General features: G+C 42.7%; 1 protein-coding gene across 1 annotated transcript in view; it reads right to left on the bottom strand.

Annotated features, from left to right (window-relative positions):
* Positions 1 to 12876, bottom strand: part of WRNIP1 (WRN helicase interacting protein 1) — a 30199-nt gene extending 17323 nt beyond the window's left edge. The window contains exons 1-3 of the mRNA XM_065398955.1: positions 12295 to 12876; positions 1772 to 1963; positions 307 to 551 (exon numbers count right to left, since the gene is read on the bottom strand). Coding sequence (XP_065255027.1) covers positions 307 to 551; positions 1772 to 1963; positions 12295 to 12876 — 1019 coding nt within the window. The remainder of the gene's footprint in view (positions 1 to 306; positions 552 to 1771; positions 1964 to 12294) is intronic.
* Between the last annotated feature and the right edge of the window lie 3744 nt (positions 12877 to 16620).

Raw genomic sequence — 16620 nt, 5'->3', positions numbered from 1 at the left:
AGGCTTCCAAAGCAAATCCTCAGCTGCAGAACATTTACATATCCTGTGGGTGAGTCAGAGGCGACAAATCCAAGTATAAAACTCTGTACTAATTCAGACAGTAGGATTTTTTATTTTGGATCCACCGGTAGCTAATGCTCTGTATTCTTTTTCCCCCGCTAGCATCCAGCATATGTTGCTACTTTCTTTTCTTTACTATTAGGAGTGGTTAAGATTTCCTTTCCCACCCCCAGCTCTCTCTGGCAGCCTGTCAATAGATTCCTCGGGTGGTGTGTGTTAACACATGGCAGTTCGTAAAGTACTTACTCAGAGCTCTTGCTGTCGCTGCCATTCGCAGAACTAGTGTGTTGCTCATCTTGGCCTAAAACCCGGATCCCCAAGGACGTGATAGCCCGCATCAGAATAATTTCCATCGCCTCAACAGAGAGCTTCTCGAGAACAATAACTCGACATCGACTCAGAAGAGCGGAATTGACCTGGAAGGAAGGGTTTTCGGTGGTTGCCCCGATCAGCGTCACAGTCCCACACTCAACGTGAGGAAGGAAAGTGTCCTGAACATGGGAGGGAAACAGAAAAAATTGATCTTAATCAACGACAACCTGAACCATCCCAAGTGAGTAGTTATTAGGCATTTTAAAGTACATTTTTCATGGCTTGCTATTCTCCAGGCTTCCAGCTGATATGCCTTACGAGCTCACTGACAAGGGAGCTCATCAGCCAGTTGCCTAAATGAATTCATTCCATTCACACAGTACATGATGGTTATTTCACCTTAATAACCTGTCCTTTCTCCAAGAATGAACTGAGATACTGAAAAGAACGGCATTAGGAAAATTCAAGTCATTACCGTTTAGTACTGTGATTCTGTTTTATTGTTAGGCAGACAGCAGATACGATGAAAAGCTGCCCTTATGGAAAAGTCTTATAGAATTTAACAGCCAACCAGGATACTTCCTATAGTTTTTTGAACCAAGCTTTAGAATTTTATGGAAGGGATAATAATTCCCTATTAAATTCTATAGAATAGGTAAAAAAAACCTACAGAAAAAAATTACTAGAAACAGCTAACCTATCAGTTTTAAGAATGATTTCTATATAGCCATATTCCATTTCTGTCAAACCCTATTGGTTTGATGCCTACCAGTTTTTGTAGAACTTTTTCCTAAGGGCATCTGAAGTTTTGAAGCTGGGCTATTAAAGTTTTAAAGAATATGAATAAAGGCAATGATGCTCAAGAAGGAAAAATTCATATTGGCTGTGGTGAGGTACTATTCATAAATACATTTCATGTCTCGGTTCGCTTTATTTTCTCAATAGAGAAGAGTGGGTATGTACAAACAAAAACAAACAAGGAAGGTCTGCAGGATTCCTAGTGACGTGCTTTTAATTAAAAACTGAATGTAATCTTACCACTGAAATGAAGGCAATGAAGGCTCTTCTTAATAGGCAAATACATAGAAGAAGTGAAGTAAAATTTCAGGCAAAAAAAAAAAAAAGTCAGATGTGACAATGCATGTAAAACTTCTACAAAAGCTGATTTGGTTTTGAATTGAAGTTCTTGAAAGGCACACAATACACAATTGAGACTCTTAAATTAGAAACCTAATTTAATTTTTAACTTCTACACTAAAGTTTCTGAATATATCAAGCAGTGACTTAAAATATAAAGGTAGAAAAAACAACATTTATTGTTCAGCACCAAGGTACATACATTTTAAGCAAGTAATATGTTGACAGAAACTTTGTTCCTGACATTCAGGTGGAGCAGTACCTGCTGAGATTTATTGAAACGATGAATCTCATCGATAAAGAGGATGGTCTTCCTCTTGAGGAGTCTTTTTTCATTCTCTGCTTGCTTGATAACATCTCGGACATCATTTGTCTTGGCACTTGTTGCTGATAAAGTCACAAATCTTGTACCATTCTTCTTGCTGTTGCTGGCTATGATATGTGCTAGGGTAGTCTGAAACAGAGGCAAGAACTATGATTTTTGAAATCATTTTGGACATAGAAAGTATTTGCCTAAAGAAAAGAAGCCAAGAATAGAGCAGCATGTTAACCTAGGGAGAGTGCTGACACCCAAGAGAACAGGAAGTTCATGTTGTTCTAGCATAGGGAAGATGTGAAAACATTCTGCTAGAGATGTCTGCCAGCTCCCATCCTCCATTTTCCAGAGTTGCATGTTAAGTATCTACTTGGTATCAATATAGAAAGGGCCAGTGCCCTAATTTAGCACAGCTTTTGTGACAGCTGTTTTTTTCGCCCACTGAAGAAAAAGGAACCCCCTTCCTCCAAATGTGCTGTTGCTACAGAGGACAGGAGATATGCTGCTCTTCATTGGGGGATATTGCTATAAGTTACCATACAGCACAACAGCTGAGGATACTGAGATGCTTACAAAAAGCTACATGAAATTAGACAGCATTTGAGTATTTTTAAAAATCAAATCACAGCATTTGCTGTTCTCGTTGCAAGGAAAATGAAACAATAAATGAATAAATATTCAGCAAAAAGTAGTTCTCCATATAGCCTCGGCATTTTAATAAAGAGAAGTTATAATCATACTAAAAAACCCCTGACTCTTTACAATCTAAATAGGATATTTCCTAGGCAACCAAACCTGGCCTGGATAAACACAATGCAATTACTACCTGCCAAACAAACTTTTAACTTGTTTTAAAGGATGGTTTTCTTGTTTTCCTCTCCATGACCCTCTCTATACCAACCACTCCTTCATAGCTGTATTTATTTATAGGGATTTAAATTGCGTTCATTTTAGTATGGGAACAGCCTGCAATGCTACTTTATAGTCTGCAGTGTTGTTGCAGCCGTGTTGGTCCCAGGACACTAGATAGACAAGGTGGGTGCAGTAATATCTTTTATTGGACCAACTTCAGGACCTGAAGAAAAGCTCTGTGAAGCTCAAAACCTTGTCTCTTTCACCAACAGAAGTTGGTCCAATAAAAGGTATTACGTCACCCACCTTGTCTTTTTAATTCTACTTTATAGGCAGACACACTAAACTGAATGTGCACGTTTCAGATTTTTTTTTTTTCTTCAGAACCACCTTAGCTTCCTAAGTAAAGGCAGGTATATTGGTGTGTCCCAAGTAGAGCAGGTAGCTCTGTGTTCTGGAACACTGCAACAAAAAGCTGAGAGTTTTTTCCCTGAGCTGCCTCCTCCTTAACTAATGATGCAGGGGACAAGTGCCAGCAAGCCAAAGAAAGATATATTCCAAGGATCAAAATTAGTGCAGCAGATGCACTGAACCTGATCCTCTTGCAGGGAAAGATGTGGAAACAGAGTCATTTACTAGTCTAAGAGCGACCCATGGCGCCAGCAGGAACCTGTTTGCGGTTCCTTCAGTAACAGCACTCTCTTCCTTTAAATGGCTCCTCTCCTGGCCCCCTACGTGGCTCTAAGTCTGACTGTCCCCAAGTAGGAGAGGAGTGACTAAAGGGGAGAATACATCCTTATTGGAGCAATAAGGTATCTCCTGCTTGTTCTAGTCATTGTGTGCTGATGGAAGGTGCCTTCCCCATTTTCTTTAGATGAGGTTTGGTTTCAGTGTGACTGATGTTCTGAAACCAATCCAGAGACATCTCACATGCAGAGTCCACACCTCTCCCCTTCAACCCCATTGAGCTGTTAACTAGAGGAGGAGGAAGATGAGGGGAGAAGTATTAATTTCCCTGTCGAGTGCTCTAGAAGACTATGCTGGAACACTGTAAACTGCCTGTCCTGCTCTGCTCAGGAGATCACCACCAAAGCTGCCCCTCAGACCTGCCTTCAGTCAGGAAGCAAAGACATCTAAACAAAAACAAAAAAAACAAAACAAAAACAAAAAGAGAGACACACATTATCGCCTTATAAATTAAGTTGCCAAAGTAAAACCAAAGTTGGTGTGTCCCTACAAAGTGGGATGATAGATTCAGAAACTGTGGCAGGAGAGTATGCCCACACTTTAAAATACTGGGTGCACTGACTCATTGGCTCACCCAGTCTAAAGGCTGAAAACAAAAGCTGATCTCCCATTTTCTTTGAAAGCGGCAGAAGAAATGGATGACTCGACCAACTGGCTGTTCACTTTCCTGAATTCGTCCTTTAGCTCCACTCAGCGAGGTATTCCCCACAGTGAATTTAGGCAGTGATTCCACATGTTAATTGGACCACTCACACACTGGATCCGAAGAAGTGGGTTGTAGCCCACGAAAGCTTATGCTCTAATAAATTTGTTAGTCTCTAAGGTGCCACAAGTACTCCTGTTATTTTTGCGGATACAGACTAACACGGCTGCTATTCTGAAACCTGACACTTAAGATTGACATATGCTTAAGTACCTTGCTAAATCAAGGCCTTGCAGAAGAATGCAGGGGAAGCCAATTTTCATTTCTACCTTCTACAATTGTCAGTCAATGCATCCAGGATTCATAAATGCAGGTCAGATCTGCCACTTGTTTGCAAGGGAGGGACATAAATACAACTTAAAAAAAACATTCATTTTTGGTATTAAAAAAGTTTGCAATTACTGTATTTTCCTGTGAAGCAAATTTGAGCTAGGGTCCTTGAACATGCTACTTTTAAAATAAAACAACCTCCTCCCCTGCTAGGCTCCTCTCCCCCAGATATATAAATATTTTTGGATGTTCTGAAAAATTATTTAGATAAAGAAAAACATTTTGGGGGAATAAACTTGAGGGTAACATTAGAGTCACAGATTTCAACTGAGAACTTGGTAACAGTTTTCAAGCTGATGAATCTTCCCACAAAAGGTAAGAGGTCCTGCCATTAGGCTAGGGTAAACTGCATTTCAAAATTAATGCTGAAAGCAGTCATCATATTCTTGGCCTCTTCCTTATTATTCTGTGCCATCAGTCCTTTAGAATTAAACTGCCTATTACATAGGTGTGGAATGTTTCCTTATTTATATGGAGATATACCTATCTCATAGAACTGGAAGGGACCCTGAAAGGTCATTGAGTCCAACCCCCTGTCTTCACTAGCAGGACCAAAAACTGATTTTGCCCCAGATCCCTAAGTGGCCCCCTCAAAGACTGAACTCACAACCCTGGGTTTAGCAGGCCAATGCTCAAACCACTAAGCTATCCCTCCCCCATTTCCCCAGCAGTTTCCTCTGAGTTCCCTTCTTTTTCATTTATGCATTTTGATATAATGCTTGTAGCCAGAGCTAACAGCATACTATACAATTTTTGTAGTGTATCAATATCAAGCTACAATGAAGCCAGAAAATATATACTCTAGTGGAGATATAATAGGAGCCCAAAGTACAACTACTCCCAAGAATGCAGTTGCTTGCACAGACAAGCTCGAGGAAATGTGCCAAACTACTATGGTGTTTTCCAACAAATTTAGTTATAGTGTATTCTAGGGATGAAATGAAATCTGAATACTACTAAAATCCAGTATGGGATAAGGAGAAAAAAGCACCAGATATTGTATGGACATCTGAAATGAAATTAAGTTCCTAGATTTTTACAACATAAGCAGGCTATATTGTCAGTGTTACTTTTAATTCATCTAAAAAACAAGCGTCAGTGTATTCCCATCAGAACACAACACAATAAATTGGAGGAGACATTTAAGCAAGGTAATAGTCTGTTTCCTCATATTGGCACAATGTACAAGTTCTTCTTGTTTAGTCTTCTTTGCTAATAGCCAATATGAGCACTGCTCCCACACCTATTTAATTCAATGGCATTTACTTAAATGAGAACAGGATTGGTCCCATAGTTTGAAGTCTACAACTTTAGCACTAATGCGAAGCAAGGGGCAGGACTGGGAGCAACTGCTATTATAGAGCGAGACAGCCAGCTGGGATGGAGCAGCGTTGAAAGGAACTAAATGTGCTCATTTCACAGCCTTGCTACAGATACCTACCCTGTCAACAGCCCTGGGACACCAGCCAGGAGAGCAGTTCCCTGGGTTGGGTTTACAAAACCTGTGATCTGCCCCAGCCCCACTAGGAGTGTCAGCAGATATATTACTGAACTAGTCTTGTGGCACCCCATTCTGCCTGGGAGACACAAGGTCAAGTCAGCTTCAGACTAAAGGAAGCTGGCAGGGTAGCAGATGAGCATGGCTCAATTGTGGCAATGGCTGCGGAGATCCTAAAAATTTAAAAATTGATAATACTTAGCTATGGGAAGATTCTAATATGCTTACTCACCTTGGGTGACTCCAAAAATAGCCTACTATAGACTACTTGAGGAGTAAGGTATTGATCACCGTAAACAACAGTGTCAGAATCTGGCTGGTAGCACCTACAGAACCCAATTCAGATCAGGTGTAAACAGGCACAAGGCGATTGAATTATACTTACTGAAAGCAGAGCTGTGCCTGCTTACACTAGGACTGAATTTGTCCCTTTACATTCAAACTGCTTTACAAATACAATGGGCTGATTCTGATCTCACTTTCACCAGTATCACTCCATTGACCTCAATGAAGTTACTCCTAATGAGAGCTGGGTAAAATTTTTTGTCCTAATTTTTTTTGGGCCAAAAACCCCCCACAACAACAACAACAACAAAACAACAACAAAAAACCTAAACAACAAATAATCATATTTGGTGATACCAAAACATTCCATGAATTTATGTTGTTTTCACCAAATTGTTTGTGTCCAGCTCCTGCCCCCGTACCCCCAAAAAATGTTATGAAAAAGTTGAAACATTTTCTTTAACATTTTGATTTTTTGTTTCCATATGACTTTTTGTTTCAATGTTTCCTTCAATTTTATTTAAAAAATTCAAAAATGTACAAATTGCTCAAAATCTAAATGACATTTCATTTTGGACTGACCATAACATTTCATTCAACCCCAAATGCAATGTTTTCCAACTTCTCAATTATCCAAAACTTTTGGGTTTGGTCTGACCTTAAATGATTTTTTTCCCCCCTCGAATTGCCAGCAAACAATCTCTTAATTTGCACAACTCTACTCCTGATTTACACCAGTGCAAGATCAGAATCAAGCCCATTATGTTTGGAGACTGGTTCTTAATGGCAGCAGAGATAATCACTTTTCCTTATCTGTTTTTAATTTTAAACTCTGCGCTGTTGTAGAAGCCATCTTGATTCTTAGTTAAGATCTGAACTACTTTGGAAAGACTTTCATTGACTTCAATAGGCTTTAGCTTAGGCCCCAAAGGATTAGGAGGGGACATAAAATGTAACCAAATATTCAAATAGTTCAGATGATGCCTCAATTGCTAATTAGAAGGGGAGGAGGGGAATCAGTTACAGCACATTTTACACCCAAGAGACCAGAATCCCAATCTGCAAATATTTTGTGCCTTCTCATGATGAAGTTTTGAATAAAGCAAATACAAGGGATTGGTTAAAAACAGATAAAAATAAACCCAATGAAATGTAAAACAAATTGCAAGGACAGCTTGCTATGTTTTGGTGTTACACATTCCTATAAACATTACCTACATTAATGTAGTATAGGATTGCACACACAAATCCAAGCAACAGTGGCTAAATGCTCTCTGCCCTAAATTTTCTAGACAACAGTGTCCCAGATAACCTATGGCGGGGGGGAAATGTTGGTAACTGGCTAACGGCAAGCTTAAAAAAAAAGGAAGGTTATCACATTGAAATACAAAATTGTTCAGGATTTTGCAGTCCCAAAGCTTATTTGTAACAGCAAAGTTATTCTGTGCTTGAGCTACTGGTGTGGACATCCCCCTGCTGTCTCTTTACTAAAATTGGGTGTCCCATGGCAGACAAGCAAAAATCTAAATCCCCACATTAAAGTATCATAAATCACAGCACAGCTTACTCAAATTGCAAACCTGGATTTAAGCATCTGGGCCATATAGACATTCATAAGAGGTTTGTTTTGTTTTTGTTTTTTTAATTTGAACAGTCAGGGTCCACTGGTAGATAACCATGGCATTTCTTTGAAAGGTGCTATTTTACATGCTCTGTCCGCTCATTTTTTTATGAGCAAGGTTATTGAAATGTATAAAAGAACATAAGTTACTAGCACACTTGTGGGTGCTGTAAATATAAATAATACATAATAAAATAAAATAAGATGGGTTAGCAAGAGAGTCAGTATCTTTTTGGTTCATAAAAGAATAGAGCAGAGGGACAACGTTGCAAACATATCCATGACCTTAACAAACCCAACTGAGCAAGCAGGCTTTTAAAGACTGTACCCCTTTTGGAAATAATGACAAACCTTTCAGTAGCAGGGAAACTTAAAAAACAATCCAAACTAAAGGTACATTAATTTGGTCCCACCGATTTTGACCACACCCCCTCAAACATATAAATTCAGTCAGGGCTGAATTCAACATAATTTGTCTAGTCTCTCTAGCGCGCACACACACACACACACACACCTCTCTCTCTACCATTGTCAGCAACAGATCCCCCTGAACTGGGACCAAACGTAGATGGGATAAAAACAATTTCAGCAATGTTACAGAAAGTTTGAGACTTGAGAGTGGGTGGATATTAACTGTGTCTCTGGGTACTCTCTTTTTCTTGTTCTTGTTTTTGAAGATAAGAAAAATAATGGAATAAGACTCTTTATGGAGTGTTTCTCATACACCTTAACTGTATGTATGCTCATATTATTCAACTTCAGTTGAATGACAGTTATTTAGCTGGTTGGTAGGACTGAAAAGACTTACTTTTCTTAGCAAGAAGGATATTGAGGCTTTTCTATGAATAGGAGATGGTACAGCCCATTCTGAAGTTTATAATTTATGTTAAGCATTCTTGATATTGCTAGTTTTGGTTTTAAGGGGGTAATGTAAGACTGCTACCCTATTTCAAAGGATTGAAAAAACAACGATGGGGCTTATTCAGGAAAATTCTTAACTGATACTTTTAAGACAATTAAGGGGCCTACAGAAATGTTGCAACTCCAGCTACGTGACTAATGTAGCCGACGTACCTTAGGTCAGGGTCTACACCGCCGGGGGTCGACGGGAAAAAATCTCCCATTGACTTACCTTACTCTTCTCGTTGGGGGTAGAGTACAGGGGTCGACTGGAGAGCGATCTGCAGTCGATTTGGCAGGTCTTTACGAGACCCGCTAAATTGACCGCCGGTGGATCGATCTCAGAGCGCCGATCCCGGCTGAAGTGTAGACATGGATAGAAGTTGTTAATAGGTCTAAAGGAGTCTAACTTACACCACCTTATGTATCACTTCTGAATTTAGCCTAAGGTATCTGATGCTATTCCTATTTCAACACATAAACACTTAAGACGATTTCTCTGGCATCTAGGGCTTAGAATCAAGATTTGATACACTTGAAGCTAAATTACATATGGTGTCTGTTAACATTTCTCCATTGAAAAACCTGGCTAAGACGGTGGAGCAAAGTCTTAAGGAAACACAAGAAAGTCTGTACTGGAGACAAGACCACAGGACAAAAAAAAGCAAGTGTTCTTCTAAAAAATGGGAAATACAAGATTATCTGGTTATTTGCTGCAAAACATAGTTTTTGATTTATATTGCTTAGGTTACAAATAAATATTGCAAGATGAGCAGTCTTTCCCCCCCCCTCAAGATGTTTTAAGGTCTTTTAAGCTTTGATAAGATTTTGATGATGTGCCAAATGATTTTACCTTTATCTGCTATACTGTCTCAGTAAACTGATATTGAATTATTTATTAATTTAAATTATTTTTAAAAGCTAGAAAATAAATGTTTAATCCTAGAGAGGTGCTTATTGGTAGATACAGACTTTGAACAACAGAAAGCTTTCACCCTCTGCCCAGTCACTGTGTGGTATAAGCAATCATCTTTCTCTCTAAGGTCTTTTTGATTTTGAATGCTGACTGAGGTTCTCCCTTCCCTTCTCTGAAGAGGTTTTTCCCCATCAGACTAATTTCTTAGAGTATTGTATCCACACACAGTAAGATCCCCCATTATTTCTTTAGTCTAAGATCTTATTTGATATACTTAGGTCTATCAAAGACAAAAAGCCAAGGAAGATGACAGACAGCAATGTAGTCCTGTTTCTCATCATTAGAGTCATCTTGGTTTAGCAGTGTGGACCACTTGAAGTTTACAGACCAGGAATTTCGGGAAGAACATTTAAAAAAAAAGAAAAGAAACTTCCAGCACTTTAAATGAGAAGTGATTGAGGCATATTTTAAGATTTTAGTAGAGGAGGGATCAAGATAAAGCTGAATTCTACCAATATTCTGGAAATGGTGATAGGCAGACATGAGCACAAAGGAAAAGGAATAACTTGAGGGTAATGGGGCTTTGTGTCGGCACAGAAAAATGTTGCAGGACTGCAGACATATATTCATGTTTACAATTCAGGTAGCTTTTTGAAATTAATCAGTCAGTGAATAAAAAGGATGGAAGAAGTGTGGAAGCAGGAAGAAAGAGAGAGAACAGTGAGACCAGAAAAAGCTGAAAGTTAACTAACTTAGAAATACATATTTACTTATAAACAGAGAAGGGCTTGAACAAAATCAAAAGAAAACAATCCTGCCTCCCCCCAAAAAAACCCTCTCCTCTCAAGATTCATACAGTGCATTTCAGATCCTATCTCTAATAGAAACTTCATTATTATTCACACAATAAGTACATTTATAAAATGCAAATTTTAATAAGGCACAATTTTTTAACCATAGGAGCAACTAACCATAGGAACAATTTACCAAAGGTCATGGTGGATTCTCCATAACTGCCATTTTTTAAAATCAAAATAGGATTTTTTTCTAAAAGATATGCTCTAGGAATTATTTTGGGGGAAGTTTTATGGCCTCTGTTATATAGGAGGTCACATTAACTGATCACAGTGGTCCCTTCTGGACTTGGAATCTATGAATTAGAAGCAAATAATTGATCTATTAGCAGACTTTTTGAGGTGAGGGAATATATTGTTGGTTATTATTGGTTGAGCACCGGCAGCATACAGCTCAGCACCTTACAGAAGCTAAACAGAGCCAACTTCTACCAGGACCAGATACAGAGACACTGTTAGGTGTCCTGCTTATTACCAGTAGTTCCAGGGAAGGCCATGTAATTACCCTGGTAAGCACTGCCCCATGTCACCATAGACACCAACCTCCCCCTTTGCCCCTGCCCCCACTCCACCCCTTCCATGAGGCCCCACCCCTGCCCCATTCCAACCCCTCCCCCAAAGTCCCCGCCCCAACTCCACCCCCTCCCTGCCAATATTCCAACTCCTTCCCCAAATTCCCTGCCTCCTCCCCTAAGCGTGCCATGTTCTTGCTCCTCCCCCACCTCCCAGAGCATGCTAATGCTGCCAAACAGCTGTTTGATGGCAGCCAGGTGGGAAACGCTGGGAGGTAGGCGGAGGAGCAGGGACACGGTGCGCTCACGGGGGAGGAGGAGGTGGGGCAGGAGGTGAGGAGAGCTTGGCTGCCAGTGGGTGCAGAGCACCCACTAATTTTTCCTGGTGGTTGCTCCAGCCCTGGAGCACCCACCACAGAGTCAGTGCCTATGCACTGAGCCCTAAGGAAATGCATAGAACAATTAGAATACCTGGAGAAGCTGAACTGCAAGGAACTGTCACTTGTGCAGTTGCAGCCCTGTCCATCCCAGCATATTAGAGAGACAAGGTGGGGGTGACAATATCTTTTATTAGACCAACTTCTGTGGTGAGGACCAGGGCTGCCCAGAGGATTTAGGGGGCCTGGGGTCTTCAGCGGCAGGGGGCCCCCGCCGCCGAATTGCCACCGAAGACCCAGCGCTTTGGCAGCGGGTCCCGGGGCGGAAGGACCCCCCGCCGCCAAAGACCCGGAGCGGAAGAAGTTCCAGGGGCCCGGGCCCCACGAGAGTTTTCCGGGGCCCCCGGAACAAGTGAAGGACCCCGCTCCATGGGCCCTGAAAAACTCTCGTGGGGGCCCCTGCAAATTGCCCCACTTGCCCCTCCCCTCTGGGCGGCCCTGGTGGGGACAGAGACAAGTTTTGGAGCCACAGAGACCTGAAGAAGAGCTCTGTGTGGCTCAGAAGCATGTCTCTCTCACAACAGAAGTTGGTCCAATAAAACATATTACCTCCCGCACTTTGCCTACCTAGTGCAGTATTCATTTAACCAGGTGAGCAAAGAAATTCAGAGCAGGAACAGAGGATGGGAAGGAAGCTGCGTTTGGGTAAAACTGCCTCCCGCCCTTCACTGTTGGCCGGGATTTGTGAGGCCCGGGTCAGCGTGCTGGTGCCCCGGTGGAAGACTGGCTGACCACTGGGGAGGAGGCTGTGCGGCCTAGTGACATTCAGGCAGGGGCTCCCTTGGGCCGCCCAAGCAGCCCCGGCGCCACTCACCTTGCCACAGCCAGGGGGCCCCCAGAGGACGAGCGAGGGGATTTCGTGGGCCTCCAGCAGGGACCGCAGCAGGGTCTGTTCTCCCAGCACCTGATCCTGCCCCACGTAGTCCCCCAAGGTGCCCGGCCGCAGCTTATCGGCCAGGGGCTTCCCCTCCAGCTTCTGGGCCACGGTCTCCCCGCTCAGGGCAGCCGCATGGCTCCCGGGGCTGGCAGCCGGCCCTGCCCCTCGCTCCTGGCCTCGGGCTGCAGCAGCAGCAGGAGCTCCCCTGTGAGCCCCCGCGGCCCCGCCCGGAGTTCCCGGGGTGGCTGCAGCCGCCCGGCCCTTGTGGAACAGGGGGAACACGGGGGCGGCGAGGCCGCTCCCGTCCTCCGGCTCCTCCTCCTCGCTGCTCTCCCCCGGGGGCCCGGAGAGGCGCATTTTCTTGCTGGAGGGCTGCGGGCTCCGCTCCGGCTCGCCGCCCCTCCCCGCGTCCTGCAAGCACCCGTCCAGATGCGAATTGATGTGCGCGGCGGGCAGCTCCCACAGGCACACGGGGCAGCGCACCAGCGGCGTGTCCTGCTGCGCCCCGGCCCCCTCCATGCCCCTGGGGCTCCCCGCTCGGGCCGGAGCAACAGCTGCTGCAGCCGTGTCCCCCGGCCCCACCCACAGGCGGCCTCCCTTGCCAGAAGCTGGTAAATGGTCCCCCCTCGCTCAAAGCTGCAGGCAGATTCCTTCCTCCGCCCCCAGCCGCTGTCCCGCACGCGGAAAACGAAAGTGACCAGCCCGTGTCCTCCTCCTGTAAGCTGCCGCAGCGTGTAGACCTTCGGGAGGTGTAGTCCTGCGGCTGTGCGGGGGGAGGTGTGTTAGCTTCGCTTCGCTTCGCTTATTTCCTGCTCTAAAGGAGACACAGAAAGTTGTAACTAACGTTCTCCTCTCTCCCCGATTTATTTAGACCTGCTCCCTAGCAAACTTACTGCACAGAGGGCCTCGTCTCTGCAGGGATGCGGTAACAATTTGTATAATGGGGACTGGGGGTGCTGAGAGCCACTGAACCAAACTGTAAACCCTATATATAATGGAAACCACTTCAAGCCAGGGAGGGTGCGGCAGCACCCCTAGTTCCAGCACCTATGGCTCTCTATGTGTCCTTTCACATATCTGCTGGTGAAAGAGATTGGCTTTCTAGCTGCACAGAGCTTTTAGTCTTCTTCAGGGCTGGGCCATGGGTCAGAGGTGTCCCTGGTACAACACACATGGCTTCCCCCAAGGGAATATGGCCCAGAGTTTTATAACGAGGATGGGTTTTTTTGCTGGGTCTTAAGAATTGTTGGGTTGCGTCTGAAAATCCATATTATTTGAATGTATTCAAACATACTTTTATTCCAGATTATTTTATTTGGGGTTGCTTCTGGTGCCCGTCCCTAATGCTACTCAGTAGTATTTTGAAAAATTAGTAAGCAGAATCCTTAAAAAAATTCTTTTGTTCCTTTTTTAAAGAGCTCAGTCTTTTAAACTGTCACATATTGAAATATTTCTAGTAATAATTTGTCTCAGATTTAGGCCCTGATCTGTACAAGTGCACATGCTTAACTTTGCACATGCAAGTCGTCTCACTTTTTTTTTATCTCCACTCTTTCCTTTCTTTTATTATGCTATGCACTTCTGAGCAATAACCATTGTTACCACTAATACCTGTACCAATAAATCTCACTATCATACCTCAACTTCAAACAGTGAAAAATCATGAACTTTATTAAACATCCCTGAGATGTATAATATCAACATTGAAATTCACCAAAAGCTTGAGTTCCGGCTGCACACTTCAGACATTTTAAAAATAAATCCTGACTCCTGCAGGCAAATCGTGAAGTGTAACTTCATAGAGTTTCTCTGATTTCACACTCGTGTAAGTGAAATCAGAATTGGGCCCCGTGTGTTTGCTTATTTTTAGATTCACAGGCCATTTATCAAAATACCTGGATGTTTGTTTTTCCCCCCAAGAAGAGTCAGAAATGTTGTTAGTTTTTTTAAAAAGTCTTCCCATTATCCTACATTGTACAAAACATAGCATAGGTTTAACTAGATAGGAAAGTATAACAACTAGTACAGTTAGCATCGTAGTTCATCACCTAAAGTTGACCTAATGGTAAATCTTTCCAGGTTATATTGTTTTTTCCTCCTATTATACATTTAGTTTTAATTATTCATTATTATATAACTGTTCCTATCTTGTAAATTTCCAGGTCAGTCTAATGTTAAAGATGTACTGTGCTGGGGTACTGAAATGTAAACAAGTCTGGCTACTATGTAATAGTACCTGTCTTCTGACTTAAATCTTGAAAGTGTCTGGCAAAATACTAGTATGTAGAAAAGGTAACAGATTAAGTTTTGTTTTGAACTCATGATGAAGGCTTATATATTATTATTAATACAGTGCCCAAAAGTTTGGAAGGCACATTACAGAATATGGAGTAAAGCAAGTCCTAGTTTAAGAGCTTACAATCTAAAGAAACAGACTGAGAAAGAAAAAGGATATACATTTTCTTAGCAGTGCCTGTATATTATATTCCTGTCCAGCTCTAAACTACCTTATTTCACTTGGGTTATGGATATGTTGCTATTATGCAAATGATAGAGATAACATTATACACCTCTACCCCGATATAACGCTGTCCTTGGGAACCAAAAAATCTTACTGCGTTATAGGTGAAACCGCGTTATATCGAACTTGCTTTGATCCGCCGGAGCGCGCAGCACCGCCCCCCTGGAGTGCTGCTTTACCGCGTTATATCCGAATTCATGTTATATCGGGTCGCATTATATTGGGGTAGAGGTGTACATGCCCCTCTCCCACATAATCATGTGAGTGTCTGTGGCTCTGTGCAGTTGAAAATATCTGTGGCCTTTAGGCCTTTGTATGCCCAAGAAGACAGCAAATGTTAGCTCTGAGGTAAACTATTCTGGCCAAAGAGGAATGCTGGCCTACTGAAGAAGACTGAAAGGAAAAGCCCCTCAGGAATGAGTTGGAGAGCCATGCTCCACAACACTTAATTCTAGGTCCATCTTCTCCCTTCTCACCAACACAGCCCAGCCCACAGAGTTACAAGGTAGATTTAGGGCAGATTAATCCTGTTTCTGTGGTAACAGATGGCTCTAGGCCCAGTCTCACAGGTTTCTGCTTCGTCAGATTACCAAAAAGTGCTGGGGGTGCTTTGCTGTCTATTTATCAGTGTTGTAGTGGTGGTCACTCACTGCTGTTGAATTCCATAATTGTTTGAACCCTGGAAGCCTTCCCTTGTTTACCATGTTGTTTTAGGAAGGTGTTAAGATAATAATGGAGAGGAGTGAAGTAACATGTGGGCAGTGGGCCCCCCTCTTCTTTTCTTTCCTTGCTACCTGCCTCTCTGTACCAGGAAAGATAGTGGAGCAAATTAAGCTATCAATTTAAAAACATCTAGAAGATAATGAGGCAATGAATAACAGTCCTGATAGCTTTCTTTGACAGTGTAACAAGCCTTGTGGATGGGGGGAAGCAGTATATTTTTAAGAGCAGGTTAGACAAATACCTGTCAGGAATGGTCTAGATAATACTTAGTCCTGCCATGCGTGCAGGGGACTGGAGTAGATGACCTCTCAAGGTCCCTTCCAGTCCTATGATTCTAAAACACAGCCATGAGCCAGGAGGATCACAGCATCTTTAGGCTTGTCACCCCTTTAACATTTTCCCCAGCTGATTGAACATCAGTCACCTAGGGAAAAATGTGCCCTTTTCATTAGGACATGTCACTCTCATGAGACAGATTGCCACATTTGGTGATCATGAGCTGGGGAAGGATGTGGTCTTTAAGTGATTACAGAGAGCCTACTTAGGCTTTCTATTGCCATTGAGGTACTTCCACCTAACAGTAGGAAGCACTCTTTGCAGCTGTGTTGTCCAAAAGCATTTCAGAGTCTCTGAGTAATGGGAACCATGGGATTATTTTTACCTGGATTACAGCCTGTCGTTTGTCTAACAGCTTTTAAATATTTTTCTCCACACACTTGCTTAAAGAGATCTTCAAAATATTTTGTGGGTTAAATTCAGTTCTGGAATATACCAGCTGAAGTAGCTAATGATAGAATATCAGGGTTGGAAGGGACCTCAGGAGGTCATCTAGTCCAACCTCCTGCTCAAAGCAGGACCAATTCCCCACTAAATCATCCCAGCCAGGGCTTTGTCAAATCCCCCCTCATTCTTCTCTTCTGCAGACTAAATAATCCCAGTTCCCTCAGCCTCGCCTCATAAGTCATGTGCTCCAGCCTCCTAATAATTTTTGTTGCCCTCCGCTGGACTCTTTCCAGTTT

This window comes from Emys orbicularis, chromosome 2 (assembly GCF_028017835.1).
Source record: "Emys orbicularis isolate rEmyOrb1 chromosome 2, rEmyOrb1.hap1, whole genome shotgun sequence".
NCBI classification, from domain to species: domain Eukaryota; kingdom Metazoa; phylum Chordata; order Testudines; family Emydidae; genus Emys; species Emys orbicularis.
This window is presented reverse-complemented; position numbering and strand designations above follow the sequence as displayed.